The sequence below is a fragment of the Phyllostomus discolor genome, chromosome 6 (assembly GCF_004126475.2).
Source record: "Phyllostomus discolor isolate MPI-MPIP mPhyDis1 chromosome 6, mPhyDis1.pri.v3, whole genome shotgun sequence".
NCBI classification, from domain to species: domain Eukaryota; kingdom Metazoa; phylum Chordata; class Mammalia; order Chiroptera; family Phyllostomidae; genus Phyllostomus; species Phyllostomus discolor.
The window spans coordinates 68,050,245-68,068,900 of NC_040908.2; the positions used below are offsets into that span (position 1 = coordinate 68,050,245).

Genomic DNA, 18,656 nt, shown 5'->3' on the forward strand with positions numbered 1-18,656 from the left:
TTTCTTTGCATGTCTCATAAAGATATTTTAGATAATATATTGATGCAACTCTAGGTTTTTACTTTTTACCCCTGAAGGTGTTAGTCTAGTGTTTTGATTGCTCATTTGTTTAGTAACATGACTGGACTAAATCTCCCTAGTCTGTGTCTCCCCATAGTATGTGACTACTGATGTTTCAACACTTCTCTTTTGATTTATTTTTATTTTTAAGACTGGTTTTCTAGAGGGGTTGTCCCTGTGTCTACATAGCATAGTGTTCAGCAAAAGAGTGGTCAGATGTTGCAGTCTGATTCTTTGAGCCAGTCAGGGTTCCTTCTCTGCTGATGGGTTCCTGTGGACTGTGAGCACAGTCATACTTCAGGCTGTTCCGGTCTGTCCCAGCTTTACTTTCTTCTGACCTCTTTATCAGTTTTTCTATGTGGGTGCATGAGTTCATTAGCTAGGTGTGTGTGGGTATCTTGGGCCCACTGTAATCTTTGTTTTGCATGCTCATATCCTCCATTCATCCTGGGACTTGTGAAGAGCTTTTTAAGGCTCTCTCGCTCCCCGGAACTCCCTGTAAATCTCAGGCTGGTCTGCCAGTCCATTGCTTGCCCCAAGTAGGTCAGCAGCCTTAGGCTATCAGAGCCGCTAGCCCTCTCTAGTCATTTTTCTCTGAGATTGCCATTCTGACTAACAACACTCTAAATCAAATTCCCAGCCTGAGCCTCCCCCGCCCCACTCCCTGCATGTCACGGCAGTGAATCTGCTGGTTCCAAGGTCGGCTCCCTCCTTGTTGAATTTCTGAAGTTAGTAGAGCTAGAGAAGAATGAGGTCAGTTCCTGGCATCAAAGTCACAGATTTATGCTGTTCATACCTAAAGTGCAGTAATTTCATAAATAAACATTTCTCAGTTTTTGTATGCCTTTGGTTGATTTCTAGAGCACTGAAATGGTTGTTTTGATTCTTTTGTCCATCTTTATAGTTGATTTTGGGAGAGAGAATTTGTGGTCCTCCTTAATCAGTAATATTAGAAGTTAGAAAGTCCCCTGGGCATTTTTTAAATATTCCCTTAGGTAATCTGGTATGTAGCCAGAGTTGAAAACCATTACACTTAGGATTTTTAAGCTCTAAATACAGGAGTGGGAAAAAGTAGGTTTACAGTTTTGAGTACATAAAACAGTTTATTCTTGTATTCTTTATTAATTATATTTTCCATATGAACAACTGTAAACCTACTTTTGCCAATTCTTGTACATACGCATAAAATCATGGCATAGTAAAGTTTTTGCCATGTTGAATTGCCAAAAAAAGTCTTTACTATATGAGGTGTTATTAAAAAAGATCTAGTTTTAAAACAGGCCCTAAACAGGGGCTAGAATATAGACCTAGGAATTCTGCCAAGTTGACCAGCAGCCTTTCTTGTTTATATATTAAAGTTGGTAGATTTAGCCCTTCAACTTGATATGGTCTTATTTTATGTTCCCTAGTATCTATTCCCTAGTTAGCTAGTATCTATTCCCTAAACCAGTTTTCTGATCTAACTTTTCCAGGTTGTGGGAAGCTTCTTAAGCAGTACATCCACTGTGCTAAGAGGTTATCTGAAATCTGTGCTTGTTGTATTCTTAACTCAAAGGATATTATTCATGGGTGATGTATTAGAGGAGATTAAATTGAGAACATTGGGTTATTACAGAACATTATTAGCTAACTGAATTTTTTTTGTGCTGCTTTAGGACGACTGCCAGTTAGGTCTTGGCAATACAAGTGATTGTCTAGTTCTAGACTCCATTGTTTGATGAAGTACATGGATAAAAGGTATGCTGGATCCTGAAACCAGTACTGGACAAGAGTAGCATTAAAAAGAGAGCAATAGATCAGTCTTACTAAATAGAATGTAAATACATGGAAATCTGAAAATGTTAATCAACAGAATCTAGCAGTTAGAGCAGTGTTAACATTTTTGGTATATTTTCTTTCATTTTCCTGGACTAGTGGTTCTTAAAGTGTGGTTCAAGGACCTATGAGGATTTCTGGGACCCTTTCAGGAGGTTCATAAACTCAGGACTGTTTTTATAATAATATTGATGTAATTTGGTTATTTGGCTTTTTCACTCCCAGAAGAAATAGCACAAGCAGATACGAGAATTCAGCTGTAGTTTTAAGTCAAACATTAAAGATTTTTGAGCAGATGTCACTCCACTAAATTTTTGTTTTAGGAAATATAGTTGTTTTTGATAAAATGTTACTTATGTTAACATGTAATGAGTTTATTGTTTTTAAATTAATTTAAAATATTTTCCATGTTAGTTTTAATTTCTAATATGGTAAATCTTGATAGATATAATTCACATAAACAAAAGGTTTTTGATGTCCTCTGATTTTGAAGAGTGTAAAGGTATTCTGAGACCAAAAAGTTTGAGAGCTACTGTATTAAATATAAACAAAAGGTAATTGACATTGCATTGAGCAAGTTGTACAATCTACATTTGCCTAACATATCACAGATGTTTCCTATGTTGTGATTTTTAGTGGTTCCATATTATTATTTTATATAATTATCATCATTAACTTAGCTTTATGAATAATGTATATATTTTACATATATTATTGATCAATTTCCTATGGTAATTTTTTTTCTAAAATTTAAAAAGACTTGCCTCAGTTCACTGGTGTTGCTGCTCATTACCTGCCATCTATAAGGCATTGGCATTTAGGGACAAAAACCTAAAATATGAGTCTTGTTATAAAGAAATGAGTTAACAGCAGGCCTGAGACTGCTAATCATTAGAAAGGTCAGTTTGTAAGGCTGGTATCTTGGCTGGCATATGGAAACTTGGCTGGTAAATACTGACATAAAACTTTTCCTACATGATGAGAGTGGCTCATTGTGCCTAAACTATTTGTACAAGCAATTTGGTTTATGCTGAACATCTGCTTTCCTTAAAGAGTTTGAAATTTTGATAGGTGCTAGGCAGAGAGTGTCTGCATGACCAGCCTCCAGTAACAACCTTGGGCATTGAATCTCTAATGAGCTTACCAGGTAGGCACCATTTTGCATGTATTGTCAAAACTCATGGCTGCAGGAATTGTGTTCTGTACCACTCCACTAAAGACTTGGAAGCTTGTACATGATTTCCTTCAGACTTCTATCCATCTGCATTTTTCCTTTGCTGGTTTGTGTTTGCTGAGTCCTGTGAGTCCTTCTCATGAATCACTGGACCTAAATGTTGTCTTGAAAATTCCTGACATACCTGCCACCAGGCAACTCAGAGTTTAGTAGGGAAGAAGAGAGATGTATGTAGTTACAGTAAAGTGTAGTAGACATGAAAGAGGAGTGTGTAAGATAAAGTATAATTAAGATAAAAAGAAGACAGAGGTCAGAGAAAGCTTCCTAGGGAAGACAACCAAAGAGCATTTTGAAGGATGAGCGAATTTCATTACATGAAGAAAGAGTGGTGGGTCTGGTAAGGAGATAGCATGGGTTAAGAGGGATAAAACTATAGTGTGATTGGAGAGCTCTAAGCATTTTGGTGATGTTGAAGCAATAAGTGACCCTAGGTAACATTGGAGAGTTAAGCTACACTTTCCATTTTAGAAGGTAAACTGTGTGATAGATAGTCCAGAGAAAAGTTAGAGGGGGATGCAAGAAGGTAGGAGGACAGTTAAAATGTTCTAGTTCAGGTGAGGGATAAAATGAAGGTTTACAGTGGCATCTGTGTGAAGAAGAGAGTGTAGATGAGCATCAAGGTAAGCAAATGTGATGAAATTTTAGTGTATGAAAAACTTCAACATTGAGAAAGGTGAGTGGGTGGGCCTAAGGAAGTTTTGAGACATATACTCAGCCTATAAATAAGAACTTTAGGGTAGGTGTTTTTTTGTAGCAGCTGCAGCCTGTTATCTAGTGAGTAGGGCCATCCTCTCTGTCCCCCTTACCTCACTAGATGAAGGAGATGTAGAGTTGGCCTTTTAGGAGTTATTGGAGTAGCCTACATCATGAGATATTTATTGAACTCATTGGTCCTTTTTCCCCTTAGGTAGCATTAGAGACCCCCCAAATTGAGCTTTGCCCTAGATAATGTGGGAATGGGTGGATTGAAGGAAGAGGCAGTTTTCCTAAACTTAGTTCTCCATTGTACAAAGACATACACATCAGTGTTTACTGTCTGGGTCCATTGGATGCCTTATATTTATTTTTATTGTAAGTAATTTTACAAATATACAGAAATAAGAATAAAGGAATAGTAAAAAGACTTCACTGTAACTTTTAATAAGAATTTAAACATAGCAAAATCACATTTTTATTCTACATATTTCTGGTTTGGTAGGTATACAAACAGGAATGGGCAACATCTTTTGAATACAGCTAAATTTTCATGAACTGTCATGCATGAACCTGGGATAAATCCTACTTGTAAATTATATAATTCCAGATTTTAAATACATCTGGAATTATATAATTCCAGATTCTAGCTTGTCATTATTTTTAGTTCTTCTGTACTCATATCATCAAAACACAAAACTTTTGAAAACTTTGCAGCTCATAGTTTTCTTGAAGAAAGGATGGCCATCTTCTTTGCTCCTTAATTGTAAAACATTTTCATTATTAAATTTATGAACAACAATCAGAATGATCAGTCCAGTGAAGTTTTTCATTTCTAAATTATCTCTTTCTAACCACTTTTGTATGCACAACAGCCTTTAACAGTCTTTTGGTGAACTTATCCAGTAAATCCTGTTGCACAAATACATAATAGACAAAAAAATACTGTTATCCATGCTTTAGTGAAACATGATGTTCTGGGTTCTTATAGCAAACATTGTGATGAAGTCTTTTCCAGTTGAATGACCAACTGGATTAAAATGCCATATTTCTTTTTTGTCCTTAGAAATTTCATTCATTTATTGAATCTTTTTTGTTTGCTTTTAAAAGAGTTACTTATTTAAAATAATTATAGAGCCCTGGCTGGTGTGGCTCAGTTGGTTGGAGTGTCATCTGGTAAACTGAAACGATGTGGGTTTGATTTCTGCTCAGGGCACATGCCTGGGTTGCCGTTTGGCCCCCTGTTGGGGTGCATATGGAAGGCAACCAGTCCATGTTTCTCTCATTAATATTTCCCTCTCTCTCGCTTTCTGGAATCAATAAATATATCCTCAGGTCAGGATTAAATAAAATTAAAAAAATAATTATAGAACTGCAGGAAACTGCAAAGACAATAAGAGAGATACAGTGTAACTTTTACCCATTTTTCTCCAGTGGGTTACTTCTTTTAAATTCTATATGTATACCATACAGTGTCAAAGTCAGGATATAAACATTGGTGGTATGAATTTATACAGTTCTAAGCTATATTACCACATGTGCAGACTTTTGTAACCACCACCACTAACAAGATATGGAATGACTTTTATCACAACACAGATCTTTGAGCTATCCTTTTAGAGTCACCCCTGCTCTTCCATTCTCCACTGTCCCTGTCTTACAGCAACCACTGTTATCCATTACTATAACTTTGTCATTTTGGAAATGTTATATGAATATAAATTGAATCATACAGTGTGTGACCTGTAGAAATCAACATTTTTCATTTTTCACTCAATGTAATTGAGGTCTATCCACAATGTTGGGTGTTCCAGTAATTCTTTATTGCTGAGTAAAATTCCATGGATGTCAGCCTTGTAGACAGCATAGAATTGGATAATATATTTTGATTCACTCTATTCAATCTCCCTTTTAATTGGTATTTTTAGACTATTTACATTTAAGGTGATTAGGAATGGTAGGCATAGTAGAGTCTGTCATTTTATTTTTGTTCACTGTTTATTCCGTCTTTTTCCCCTGACTGCTTGTGGCTCACTTGAACATTTTTTAAAATCCCATTATTATTTATCTACAGTGTTTCTGAGTATATGTATCCCTTTGTGCAGATATTTTAGTGGTTGCTTTAGGTTTTATACAAATGTAACTGATCATAGTCTGCTGCTTTTGACATTTATCAGTTTGAGTGAAATGTAGAAACCTTATCTTCTTTAAAGTCCCTTTGCCCTCCCTAGTTTGTAACTGTTTAAATATTTCCTCTATATGGAAAAGCACATCAGACAATACTAAACATTTTGCTTCATCCATAAACACAATTTGTAAAACTCCAAAAGAGAACAGAAGTCTATTGTGTTTGTCCATGGTTTTGCTCTCTCAGTTCTTCCTTTGTGGTGTTCCAAGATCTTTCTAATTCACATAACCATTCTTTTAGGGTATGTTTGCTGATGACATCATTCATTATTTTTCCTTTGAGAATACCTTGATTGCCCTTTCATTCCTTAAGGATAATTTTGCCAGATATGGAACTTGTGGTTGATAGTTTTTTTTAAAAGTACAGTTGTGCATCACATTTCAGTCAGCTACAGACCTCATATAAAACAGGTGGTCCTGTAGGATTATGATGGAACTGAAAAATTCTTATTGCTTAGTGATGTTGTAGCCATTGTGACATAACAACATGTTACTCATGTTTGTGTGATGCTGTTGTAAACAAACCTGCTACACTGCCAGTTGTATAAAAGTACCATCTAGATTTGTGTAAGTGCACTCCATGATATTCATACAACCATAACATCACCTAATGACACATTTCTGAGAATGTATGTCATAATTCTCTCATTAAGCAACTTGAAAAAATGTGATGCCACTTCCTCATGGCTGCCACAGCTTCTGATGAGAAATTGTAGCCATTCAAATTATTTTTTACCCAGTAGGTAAAGTGTCATTTCTCTCTAGCTGTTTTCAAGATTTTTTTTTGTCTCTGGATTTTTGAAGTTCATTTATAGTGTTTCTTGAGATGAGTTTTTTTGGGGTCTTTTCAACTTCTTGAATCTTTAGGTTTATGTCTTGTTGCCAAATTTGGGAAATTCTTGCTATTATTTGTTCTAATACTTTTTCTCTCCCTCCCTCTTTCTCTTTTCTTTCTGGAAGTCTAATGATAGGAATGTTAGATCTTAGGTATTTTGTTAAAGTCCCGAAAGTCTACGAGGCTCCGTTAATTTCTTTTTCTAGTCAGTTTTCTCTCTGTTGTTCAGACTGGGTAATTTTAGTTGGCTTTCTCAAGATTCACTGATATTTCCTTCTATCCTCTTCATTCTGATGTTGAGCCCATACATTGTTTTCTGTTTCAATAATTTCTGTTCTAACATTTTTATTTGTTTCTGTAATTTATATCTTCTTTTTCTTAGGGTTTCTATTTCTGTCACTTGTTTAATTTGCCCGTTGAAGCATTTTTATGATGATTGCTTTAAAATACTTATTAGATAATTCTAACATATGTATTACTTTGGTTTTGGTATATATAGATTGTCTTTATCAAGTTGAGACTTTACTGGTTCTTAATATGATGAATGATTTTCAGTTGTATCCAGTGCATTTTGTGTATTATGTTACAAACCTCTGGGTCTTATTTAAGTTGTCTGTTTTAGTTGGCTTTTTCTGACAATCTTCTGGGATGGGAAAAGGGAGTGCCACTTTGTTACTACCAAGTGAGGATGGAAGTCCAGACTCCTCACTTGGCCTCCATTGCTACTCAGCCAGGAAGGGCTTGTCATTACTTCTGTGGGCGGTAAGTTCTCCATGAGGCCTCTGCTGACACCACTCTGGCTGGCAGTGGGGAAGGTACTCTGTTACTACTTTTCATGTGGCTTCCACTGATAGCTTATTGGGGGAGCTCCTTACTGCTGGAGGGCAGAAAAATCCTGGGTCCTCACTCACACTTCTCTGATACCACCTCAGTGAGTGTGTGTTTGTGTGCCCTTGTTATGGTTGAGAAGCAAGGAAGTCTCCCTACTTGGCTTTTGCCAATGGGTTGGGAATGGAACTGTATTCCCATGGTGATTGGTTGCAATAGAGCAGTTAATTGTCTATAAGTTTATTGTCTTGCTAAGTTGCCCCATCCCTAGTTCTTTGTCTGTACAGAGCAGGCATGTCTTGGGGCATTTTTGTGTGCTCCTATTGATGTTTCCAGATGCTCCCCTCTCTAGTACTCAGTCTCAGATATATGAAGCAGAAAGAAAACTTGTTCCTTGAGTCCCAGGGTCACTTCTATCTGCCTTTTCTTCACTTTCAGAGTCTTTTATATGTTTATTTAATGTGTAATGCCCACAGTTTTTGTTTTATGTAATGGAAAGAATAGGGAGAAGTATTTCTACTCCATCTTGGTCTGGAGGTCCTAATAACTGGAAGTCCTAATCTTGAACTTGAGAAAATTCATTTAGGATACTGTCATCTGAAGACTCACAGTCTGAGATTGCATTTTTCGTAGGAAAATACATACCATTATGTCTTTCAGAACACGATAATTTTTTCTTTTGAGAATGAAGCAACACTTTTGTGGAATGTCTGTCAATAAATTTAAGTACTTAAGGAAAATAGTTTATAACAATCTGATAACTTGCTCCCAGCTTCTCATGGCTTGTTAAATTTCAAAGAATCAGGTTGTATAAAATGGTTGTTAGTATTTTTTAAATATAAAGAACTGTTATAAACATACACTCTAATGAACATTATCTTGAGTCATGCAATTTATTGTTATTTCTTCTCATTTCACTGTGATAATAGTATTTGGGTCTTTATGATAAAATTATTGAAAAGAGATTGCCCTGTCCTCTAGAGAAACCTTTTATAATGGTTGCAGCTATTCAGACTAAGGAAATATTTCTAAGAAAGTGTGTGTTATGGATATATGTGGCATCATTTGATTATTGTAAGGTATTGTGCTTTATAAGGTTAGTGGATAGATTTTAACTTATAAACTTCTACCTGGAAGTTTGCTTTGAATAACAGTGTTAATGATTATATTGCTTAGAGGATTAACTTGCAAATAATGATTGTGTTCTAGAAAACCTTTCAACCATAACATATCTGGTATTTACTGGTTAGGATCCTGTTTTGTATGCTCTGTGAAAACATTGTATAAGGGAACAAATGGAATTAGTTTCTCTGTTTTAATTTACATAAAATATATGATTCTATATTCTATGAGCCCTATTTTCCCTTTGGAGTTTAAAATGGTGCGGGCCTTTTCATCATCTGTGCTTACATGGTAAATTCTGACTGGCCTACCAAAGGTCCTTGAATAACATTGTTTCTTTTAATGTCATTTCATATAACTTAGGTGAGGTGTGTACAAACTTAACTCTTATTTATATCAATTAGCCTATGGTAAAATTATTTTTGTTATATGTCATTTCATTTAAAGTCCAGACCTATTGATGATATTAAGTGAGGATTTACCTATACTCCAAAACCAGGAATGATCTTGTTTTACATAATTCTTTTTGTTTGTTTGTTTGTTTGTTTGTTTTTGTTTGTTTTACATAATTCTTAAAAGAGACCATGGAAATAGATGTCCACTGGTCATCTTTGATGTTATAAAACCACTCTCCTACCCAAGTGTAATCTTGAGGATTATGGTCCTAAACATTTTATTAAACTCCTCCTGTCTCTGGAACCTTTAACATGTAGCCAGAGGAAAGGAGAAGGAGCTGGTGGAGCAGAACTCTATAAATTTCCAGGCTACTGGAGTCTGGACCTACTTTGAGGACAATATTGGCTATGCCACTGCTACTTAGTGGGTTAAGTGATTCAGCATCGCTGTGGAGCTTGTTAGAAATTCTCAGGTCCCATGTCAGACCTACTGAATCAGAATCTCTGGAGTTGGGGTCCAGAGTTCTATGTTTCAACAAGTTCTTCACCAGGTGTATGTTCTGTGTGATAAAGTCAGATAAACTGTGAGATACCTAGTCTTGTTTATAATTTTTAATCTATCCACTCTAATCAGAATTGTCTGTTCTTTCAACCTATTTCCTGTGGATTCCTGCTTACTATGTCTTTTGTTTTTTTCTAAATTTAGTTCTGAATTTAGTTCTTTCATTTTTTCCTTTAAGTTATTTACAAGTGGGCAATGCTTATAATTTCATTTAGGCTTTCTTTCTATTTAAAAGTGGTTGTATAGCCATGGCTGGAGTGGCTCCAGTGAAATAGCTGAGTGCCGGACTGGGAAACAAAGGGTTGATGGTTCAATTTCCAGTCAGGGCACGTGCCTAGGTTGTGGGCCACGTCCCCAGCAGGCAGGACACGAGAGGCAGCCACACAGTGATGTTTCTCTCCCTCTCTTTTGCCCTCCTTTCCCCTCTAAAAATAAATATCTAAAGATAAATAAAAAATCTTTAAAAATGGTTGTATAAGAATGATGAATGTGAAATAAAATGTTTTTCAGTGTAGTACTAAAGGACAGAGGGATGAACCAGATGACTTACCAACATTCATTCCAGTACCAGAAATGTATTGTTTAGTAAAATTAAAATTAAGAAATTTAAAAGTAGGCTTAATTTTTGGCCGTTTTAATTTCAACATAAAAATCCAGTTTTAATGTTGGCTCTTAGAAGTCAGTAGTATCCTCACATCCTGCTAATAAGAAGTTACTGTTTAGAAAATAAAGTTTTCTATTCTGTTTTTATGTACTGTATATTGGGTATTAGTTATTAGTGCTTTCGTGTTTGTGTTAATTTTTCATCTATACTGTATCCATTTTTAAAATTAAATTGAGCCCAAAGCTGTTGCTTAAATTTTTCAACCATATGAAAATGCCATTTTTGTAAAAAAATGATCATTCAGTAATTTCATGTGGTTCAACCTAATAAGTCTTTGAAAGCCTAAAGGTACTGTTTTCACTGGAAAACTGACTTGGTTATATGATTTGAAGCCATTAAAGTGGTTTCTTTAGAAATTTGGATGTTCAGAATCTTAGCTTCACAGAACATGATTTGTACTTTCATTGTTAAATCTGGATATAAAACTTTCTACAATTAAAAAAAAGGTAGATTCTATCTATAGTAAAAACAAAACTAAGCACTTACCAGTGAAATAATTGGGTAAGAGTTCCCTCAATTTTTTGCAGTGTTGCACCCATAGAAACTTACTGAAATGATTCAAAGAAAAGCAAAAATAAGGATTTGCTGCTAATGTTAAAAATAGAAAATTGTCAATCAGATACCACTAATTTGAAGGAGTTTGTGGACTATTATGTTAAAGTTTGAACTAAAATTCTGGGAGCTGATAACACCACTCTTCTCAAGAGAGCTGTGCAGTACTATGGGAAATATAAATCTAGGAAAAGTCACTAGTAACCCTATGTTTGGGGTGGATGATGGATAGACTGTAAGGGAGGGCCATAGGAAGATAATATATAACTCATTTCTGCCTTAGAAGAGCCAACAGCATTCTGTGGACTTCCTTTCCTAGCAAGACTAGCTGAGGGCTTCACCACACACATTCTTTTTCACTGACTTGGCTTCCTAGATGGAGTATGGACTTGCACTGATGTCCTTTTAATAAAGAAGGGTGGGGTTAGAAACAAAGGATGGATGTAAGAGAGATAGGAAGTGACCCATTGGGAGCCCTTTCATAGCTGTGGGCTTTGGACTAAGCAGCAATAACATCTGGGCCTGAAAGAAAATAATTGTGTCCTTGTGCATAGCTAGTTTACCTCAAAGCAGGGTAGAATTTTAGAATCAGGGGTGGAGTATTTCTCCATTGGTACTGATTAGTCTCCCTACATGGTAAAGCTGGCCTCTGGGAAGGTGGTTTCAAAAAGTACCAAGAAAAAAAATGCATGTAGGGGGTAGAGACTGCCTTCAGATCCATATTCTTCCATACTAACAGACTGAACCTTTATGCCATCAATCCTTCTGCTTACTTTTTGAAAACTTTCTAGTTTTAAAAAAGTTCCCAATGAAGAAATGAAGAGTTCCAAGGTTCATACAAATAACTTCTGTATATAATTCACCAATTTTGAACATTTTACCTCTATCTTCTTTTTATCTATAGATATGTTTATTTTCTGAAATATTTGAAAGTAAATTACAGAAATCATACCTTTCACCCCTAAATAAGTTAATATTTGTTTCCTAAGAACAGGAATTCTCTTCTATTAATACAGTACAGTAAGTCCTCACCTACTCTTGTTGACTTTAAACAATTTTACCATATGCTAATGGATATAAGCAAGAGTTAAGGTCCTGTAGCATATGTCTGTATATCAGTTAGCCTGTAGTATAATTGGTTTCATTATGTGTTGTTTTGCTGAAAGTTGCAGTTTTCAAGAACCTGTCAGTGATGTTAAGTGAAGACTTACTATACAAGTGTCAAATTTAGGACATTTAACATTGGGACAATATTAGTTACTCTATCATCTATATTGTATTATTTTTTCCCCAGTAATTTTCTTTATAGCATTTGTTTTTTCTGGTCCGGAATCCAGTCCAGGATTGTGTTTTGCATTTAGTTGTAATATTTCCTTTATTCTCTTAATCTCAGGCAATTCCTAAATATTTGTCTTTGATGACCATGACACTTAAATTTATGTACAAGATTTGTTTTTTTTACATTGGTCCTCAATTTGGATGTGAGTGGTACTTCCTTGAGATTAGATTCAGATTATGTATTTTTGCAGGAATGCCACATAAATGAGGCCTGCGCTTTGCTCTGTGCATCACAACAGAAAGCACATGGTATCTGTTCCATTGTTATTGAGATGAACTTTGACCACTTGATTAAGATGATATCTGCCACATTTCTCTTGGTAAATTAATAAGTACTTTGTAGGAAGATACTTTGAGATGATATATGTATCTTGTTCCTCATCAAACTTTCACCTGCTAGTTTTAGCATCCATTTTTGATTCTTGCCTGAATAATTTATTGCTATGATAGTTGCAAAGTGGTGATTTTCTAACATTCATCATTCCTTCTATGTTTCTTAGTTGGCATACTACTGTAAGAAGCATATTTCCCTCATCTGTTAATTTTTATTTATTATTGATGGAGTCATGGATTCTTACTGTATTCAATAGGTTATAATCTGTTACTGTCAATATTTGTTTTAGTATTTAAATTATCGCAAATCTGGTCACTCAGAGAGCCTTAAGTACCTTCCTATGCCTTTTTGACAAGTCCTGTCTTTTTTTAAATACCATTTTTTTTTTACTTGACATAGAATGCTCCAGGTTCAAGTTATTTCTCCAGAGTTCTAATTCTTGTTAGGGCAGATGATGTTTAGAAACCACTGTCAGTACTGTGTAAGTGTTAAGGAAAGGATTTTAATTTGCTCATATAAAGAGGTAAGAACTCAGGATAGTTCACTCATGCTAATTTTGGACACATTCTGCTGGGCATAATTGGCCTTTTGTCCATACTACTGAACCTGGTAGTCCATACTATTTGAATTTCTATAGCCTTATAGTATGTTCTAATCTTAAAGCAAGTTTCCCTTATTTCTAGAATTTTTTTTTTGGCCCTTTAAAAACATTCTGTCTTCTAGATGGATTTTAGAATAACATGTCAAAAGTCAACTTCCAAAAATATGTTATTGTTATTTTTTAAAGTATTGAATTAAACTTAGTATGTAGCTTAGGGCAGAATTTATCTTTTTTACAAGATTGAGTCTTCCCATTTAGGATTAAGAGATGATTTCATTTAGCCCTGGCTGGTGTGGCTTAGTGGGTTGAGCGCAGGTCTCCAAACTGCAAGGTCACTGGTTGGATTCCTGGTCAGGGCACATGCCTGGGTTTTGGGCCAGGTCCCCAGTTGGGGGTGTGTGAGAGGCAACCAATCCTCACATCAGTGTTTCTTTCTCCCTCCTTTCTCCTCTCTCTAAAAAAATACAATCTTTAAAAAAAAGATGACTTCATTCATTCTTATGGGCTTCAGTAAAGGACTTGTAGTTTTCATAACATAAATGTTGTATGTCAATTGTTATAATTGTTAGTTTTAGTTATAATATACAGTTGATTCCTAAACAAATGGGGTTTGAACAGTGTGGGTTCACTTACATGCAGATGTTTTTCAATAAATACATTAAATGTATTTTCTCTTCCTTATAATTTTCTTAATATTTTCTTTCCTATAGTTTATTGTAAGAATACAGAATATAATATATATAACATACAAAATATATGTGAATTGTTTATATTATTGGTTTGACTTCCAGACAACAGTAAGCTAACAGAGTAGTCAGCCCTCTGCCTCCATGGATTCTAGCCTGTGGATGAAAAACACTTTTTTCAATTCACAGTTGGTTGAATCTGCAGATGCAAAACCCATGAACTCAAAGGGCTGACTGTAGTTAAATTTTTGGGGAGTCAAAAGGTATATGTGGAGTTTCCACTGTGTGTGGGGTCAGCACCCTTAATGAACTCCCACATTGCTCAAGGTAATCAGTAATTGCTTTTGGTTTTGTGTTCTATTATATTTTAACAATTCTTTTATTATGAATTTACACATATGCAAAAGTGCCTAAACCATGAATGTATAGTAATGAATTTTATTTAACCAGTGCCTAGCTCAGTTAATAGAACTTTTCTGGCACCTTGAAGCTCCCTGTTTGCCCTCTACTAATCACAACCCCCTTTTCCTTCCTTCTCTCTTAAAGCCAGCAAATTAAGGGGAATACAGCTGCTCACATGGTTCTCATTATTCTATATAGGAAGCATGACAGTTAAGCAGGAGAGACCTTATTTTCCTGCCACAGATATCTACTGTGTGGACCTTTCTGTAAAGGACAAGAACAGTATAATTGACTCTTTATGATTAGCTTTATGAAATATGCAGATTTATTTTTCATCAGTCTGTTTCTTATTGAGTCTATGCTAGAATAAAGCAGAGATTATAATATTAAATAGAAAGTTTTTCTAAGGTATGTTTAATTTAGATAGCAAAATGGTAGCCTGAGATTATCTAGCCTGATACAGAAGTTGAAAATCATTGTTCTGGCCATGACCAGGGTGGCTCAGTTGGTTGGGTGGTGGTGTCCTGCAAAGTGAAAGGTTGCCAGTTTAATTCCCAGTTAAGGCACATATCTGGGTTGTGGGGCATGTATAAGAGGCAACCTATTGATGTTTCTCTCTCACATCAATGTTTCTCCCTCTTTTTCTCCCTCCCTTACCCTCTCTCTAAAAATAAATAAATAAAATTTTGAAAAGAAAAGAAAATCATTGTTCTGGTTTTTCTTAGTTTAATGAGGTTGTGGAAATTGGTGACACCTCTGCCATAGCCTCAACTACCTTTCAGCGCTGGTGAGCAAGATAAATAAATGTTTTTTCTTCTACCATCTCTTAGATTTTGGTGTCCGGTCTGTCCTTGAGTAATGCAAACTTTGACCAGCAGGGTCCGTGTGTTGTGGCTGCCATGAACAAATTCACACAGACTGCAGAAGTCATGTGGAGAAAAAGCGATGGCATGGCCACTCTCTGAGTGAGAGGGTGCCCTGACCCTTGCCTGGACAAGCTTTTATTGCTTTTCTGGGAACATTACCTCAAGGAAGGTCTTCATTCATCATTGTCAGGCAGCAATGGTCAAACAGTAGATAACACTCAAAGAACTATGAGGGCCTATTCTGAGTCGGGGTCAGTTAGCTAAAGGGCCATAAAACTTTGGGACACAAACTCATTTTATGCTTGGATCCTTATCAGAAAATTGAGGACATTCTTAGCAAAGCAGATTTCACAGGATTTTTTGCATTCTTTCTTAGGCCTGATCATCCTGGGAAACCACCTATTCCTTCCCAGGGCTGCATTTCCCTCTGTCATTGTTTCAGGCTTAAGTCAGGCAGGGGAAATAAGGCAGCCAGGACATTAGGAGACTTCCTGCAGACAGAATGAGGACTCAGGCTATGTCAAAGCTGAGGGGTGAGGGTCCATCATCCCCTGAGGGCTTTCCCTGAGGGCCCCCTCATGACCATGCCTGTCTTAAGTCATCCCTCCCTTGAGGAATCTTACCTGTCATTGGCTAACTGATCAGGCATTGGGGGACAGGCAGGGTGAAATAAAAGGAACAGAGGAAGCACCCCTACCAGGAAGATAAGCTTTGTCACCTTAGTGGCTTATGGTCCCAAGGTCTCTTTACTCAGCCTTAGCTATGGGGGTTATAGCTTCTGAAGCCAGGCAGGGCCATTCCCAACACTTGAGCCTCTTCTCACTGTGTACTTTTCTCTGACCTATCTCCTACTGTTGTTTTAGTGCCTACATTTATCCTCATAAAAATCTACATTTATTTCCTAGACCAGGTTTTCCTGACTTGTGATTCTCTCAAATAAAAATGAATGGATTTTAACTAGGATCATCTTACATCTACCTGAGTTTTTTTTTATAAGTATCTTTTTTATTTTACTTTTTTATTGTTGTTCAAGTACAGTTGTCTCCATTTTCCTCCCACCACTCCCCCCACCAGCCATCCCCACTTTTCTCCCTTGATCCCACCCCACCTTGGTTTTGTCCATGTGTCCTTTATAGTTGTTCCTGAAAACCCGTTACTGTTTTTCCCCCATTATCCCTTCCCTCCTCCCCTCTGGTTACTGTGAGATTGTTCTTAATTTCCATGTCCCTTATTATATTTTGCTCGCTTGTTTTGTTGATTAGGTTCCACTTAAAGGTGAGATCATATGGCATTTGTCTTTTACCGCCTGGCTTATTTCACTTAGAATCATGCTCTCCAGTTCCATCCATGCTGTTGCGAAGAGTAGGAGCTCCTTCTTTCTTTCCGCTGTGTAGTATTTCATTTTGTAAGTGTACCATAGTTTTTCGATCCACTCATTTACTGAAGGGCACTTAGGTTGCTTCCTGCACTTGACTGTTGTAAATTGTGCTGCTATGAACATTGGGGTGCATAGGTTCTTTTGGATTGATGTTTCAGGGCTCTTAGGATATAGTCCCAGCAGTGGAATTGTTGGGTCAAAGGTCAAAAGGCAGATCCATTTTTAGTTTTCTGAGGAAATTCCATACTGTTTTCCATAGTGGGTGCACCAGTCTTCATTCGCACCAACAGTGCAAAAGGGTTCCACATCCTCTCCAACACTTGTTGATTTGTTTATGATGGCCATCCTCACCGATGTGAAGTGGTATCTCATTTTGTGGTTTTAACTTGCATCTCTCTGATGGCTAGTGATGCTGAGCATCTTTTTCATATGTCTCTGGGCCCTCTGTATGTCCTCCTTGGAGGATTGTCTGTTCAAGTCCTTTGCCTATTTTTTAATTAGGTTGTTATCTTCCTGGGGTCAGATTTTAGGGATCAGGAATTTGACTGAAGGTCTGGCCCAGGGAAATCTTTGCAGAATTAAAATACAGAGGAAACATTTAGTCTATGAAAGTTAATGACTATGCTATGAAAGAGGTTATATTCATTATGTTGTTAGATATATATATATATTTTAAAATTTCAAGCAGTTCTCTTTATTTTAGTGTGCCACATTATTTTTTAATTATATTTATTGGGGTGATGTTGGTTCATAAGATCATATGGGTTTAAAGTATAGATTTCTATGATACATGATCTGTATATTGCATTGTGTGCCCACCACCCAAAGTTAAATTATCTTCATTCACAATATGTATGGCCCCCTTTACCCTTTACCACCCCTCTCCAACTCCTTCCCTCTGGGAACCACCGTACTATGCTAATTGTATTAGCACCATATTATGCTAATAGAAATTAGATATGTTATCATCAGTTTCAGTGCCTCATCTGTGTTCTTTATACGTCTTTATAGTTGTTTGTACCTTTTAAGAAATGATGTTAATATTATTCTTGAAGTGTCAATTCTAAAAACTTTTGTCTTTTTCTCCCTATCTTTTATTTTCTGAGGTACTGAGGAAAAAGTGCTCACATTCTGGCAGATATTATAGCACACTTAGTTAATGGTGCTTTCTAATGTAACTCATCAGGACTCCTTTTTATTTTCAGTTCTGTTTTATGTTTGTTTCTCTTGTTTTTTTTTAGAAATACACTAATAATTTTTGCATTTGCTTCTAGAAAAACTGATTGCTTATCAACGAGAATTTCTTGCTTTGAAAGAACGTCTTCGAATAGCTGAACATAGAATCTCACAGCGCTCTTCTGAATTAAGTGCCATTGTACAGCAGTTCAGGCGTGTAGGAGCAGAAACAAATGGGAGTAAGGACACATTGAATAAATTTTCAGGTACATATTCTATTTTTGGTTTTATAAAATGATTGTATTTTCAAAGGGTTATGTGAAATACTTTATTTGAAGATTGTGTAGAGTGCTTATCAACCAGCATTTGTTACCTTTTTCAGAGAGAAAAATCGCACATAAAACTTTTTATTATGGTAAATTATAAAGATTTTTGTTAACTGATTTTAGGAGAGTAATAATGGGTTAAATTTCAGTTGTATAAATTTCATTGACAACAGTGTTTTTATGTTTTTAAAACCACATTCAAAAAGAGATAAAATTTTAACTTTATATATATACATGTTTATGTTGTGACTTGGGTGGACTTCAGATAGACTCTGCAGTCTTTGAGCTATTGGAAGCAATCTTAGATCTGACTTAATGAGAAAAATTGTAAAGTTTTGTTACTGGTACTTTTGGACGTATTTGACTTTTTCTCTCTCTGAGAGCTTCTGATCAGAGTAAAATGATTGCCAATCTTCTCTCTGTTTCTGTACTGTTCTTATTCTAATAATTAAATTGATACATGTAGTTCCTCTTGTCTTAACATTCAGTACCTAATTTTATATTTTAAAGTTCATGCTTATTGTTTGCCTTCCTGATTACAGAATTGATTATGGCATAACAATATTTAAAATAATGCAGTGGTATAGATAACAAAAGCAAAT

General features: G+C 35.9%; 1 protein-coding gene across 3 annotated transcripts in view; it reads left to right on the forward strand.

Moving 5' to 3' along the window:
* Positions 1–18,656, forward strand: part of MGAT4A (alpha-1,3-mannosyl-glycoprotein 4-beta-N-acetylglucosaminyltransferase A) — a 125,772-nt gene that overhangs the window by 30,302 nt on the left and 76,814 nt on the right. For all 3 annotated transcript variants that reach the window (XM_028517768.2, XM_028517767.2, XM_036030094.1), the window contains exon 2: positions 17,827–17,994. In XM_028517768.2, coding sequence (XP_028373569.1) covers positions 17,827–17,994 — 168 coding nt within the window. The remainder of the gene's footprint in view (positions 1–17,826; positions 17,995–18,656) is intronic.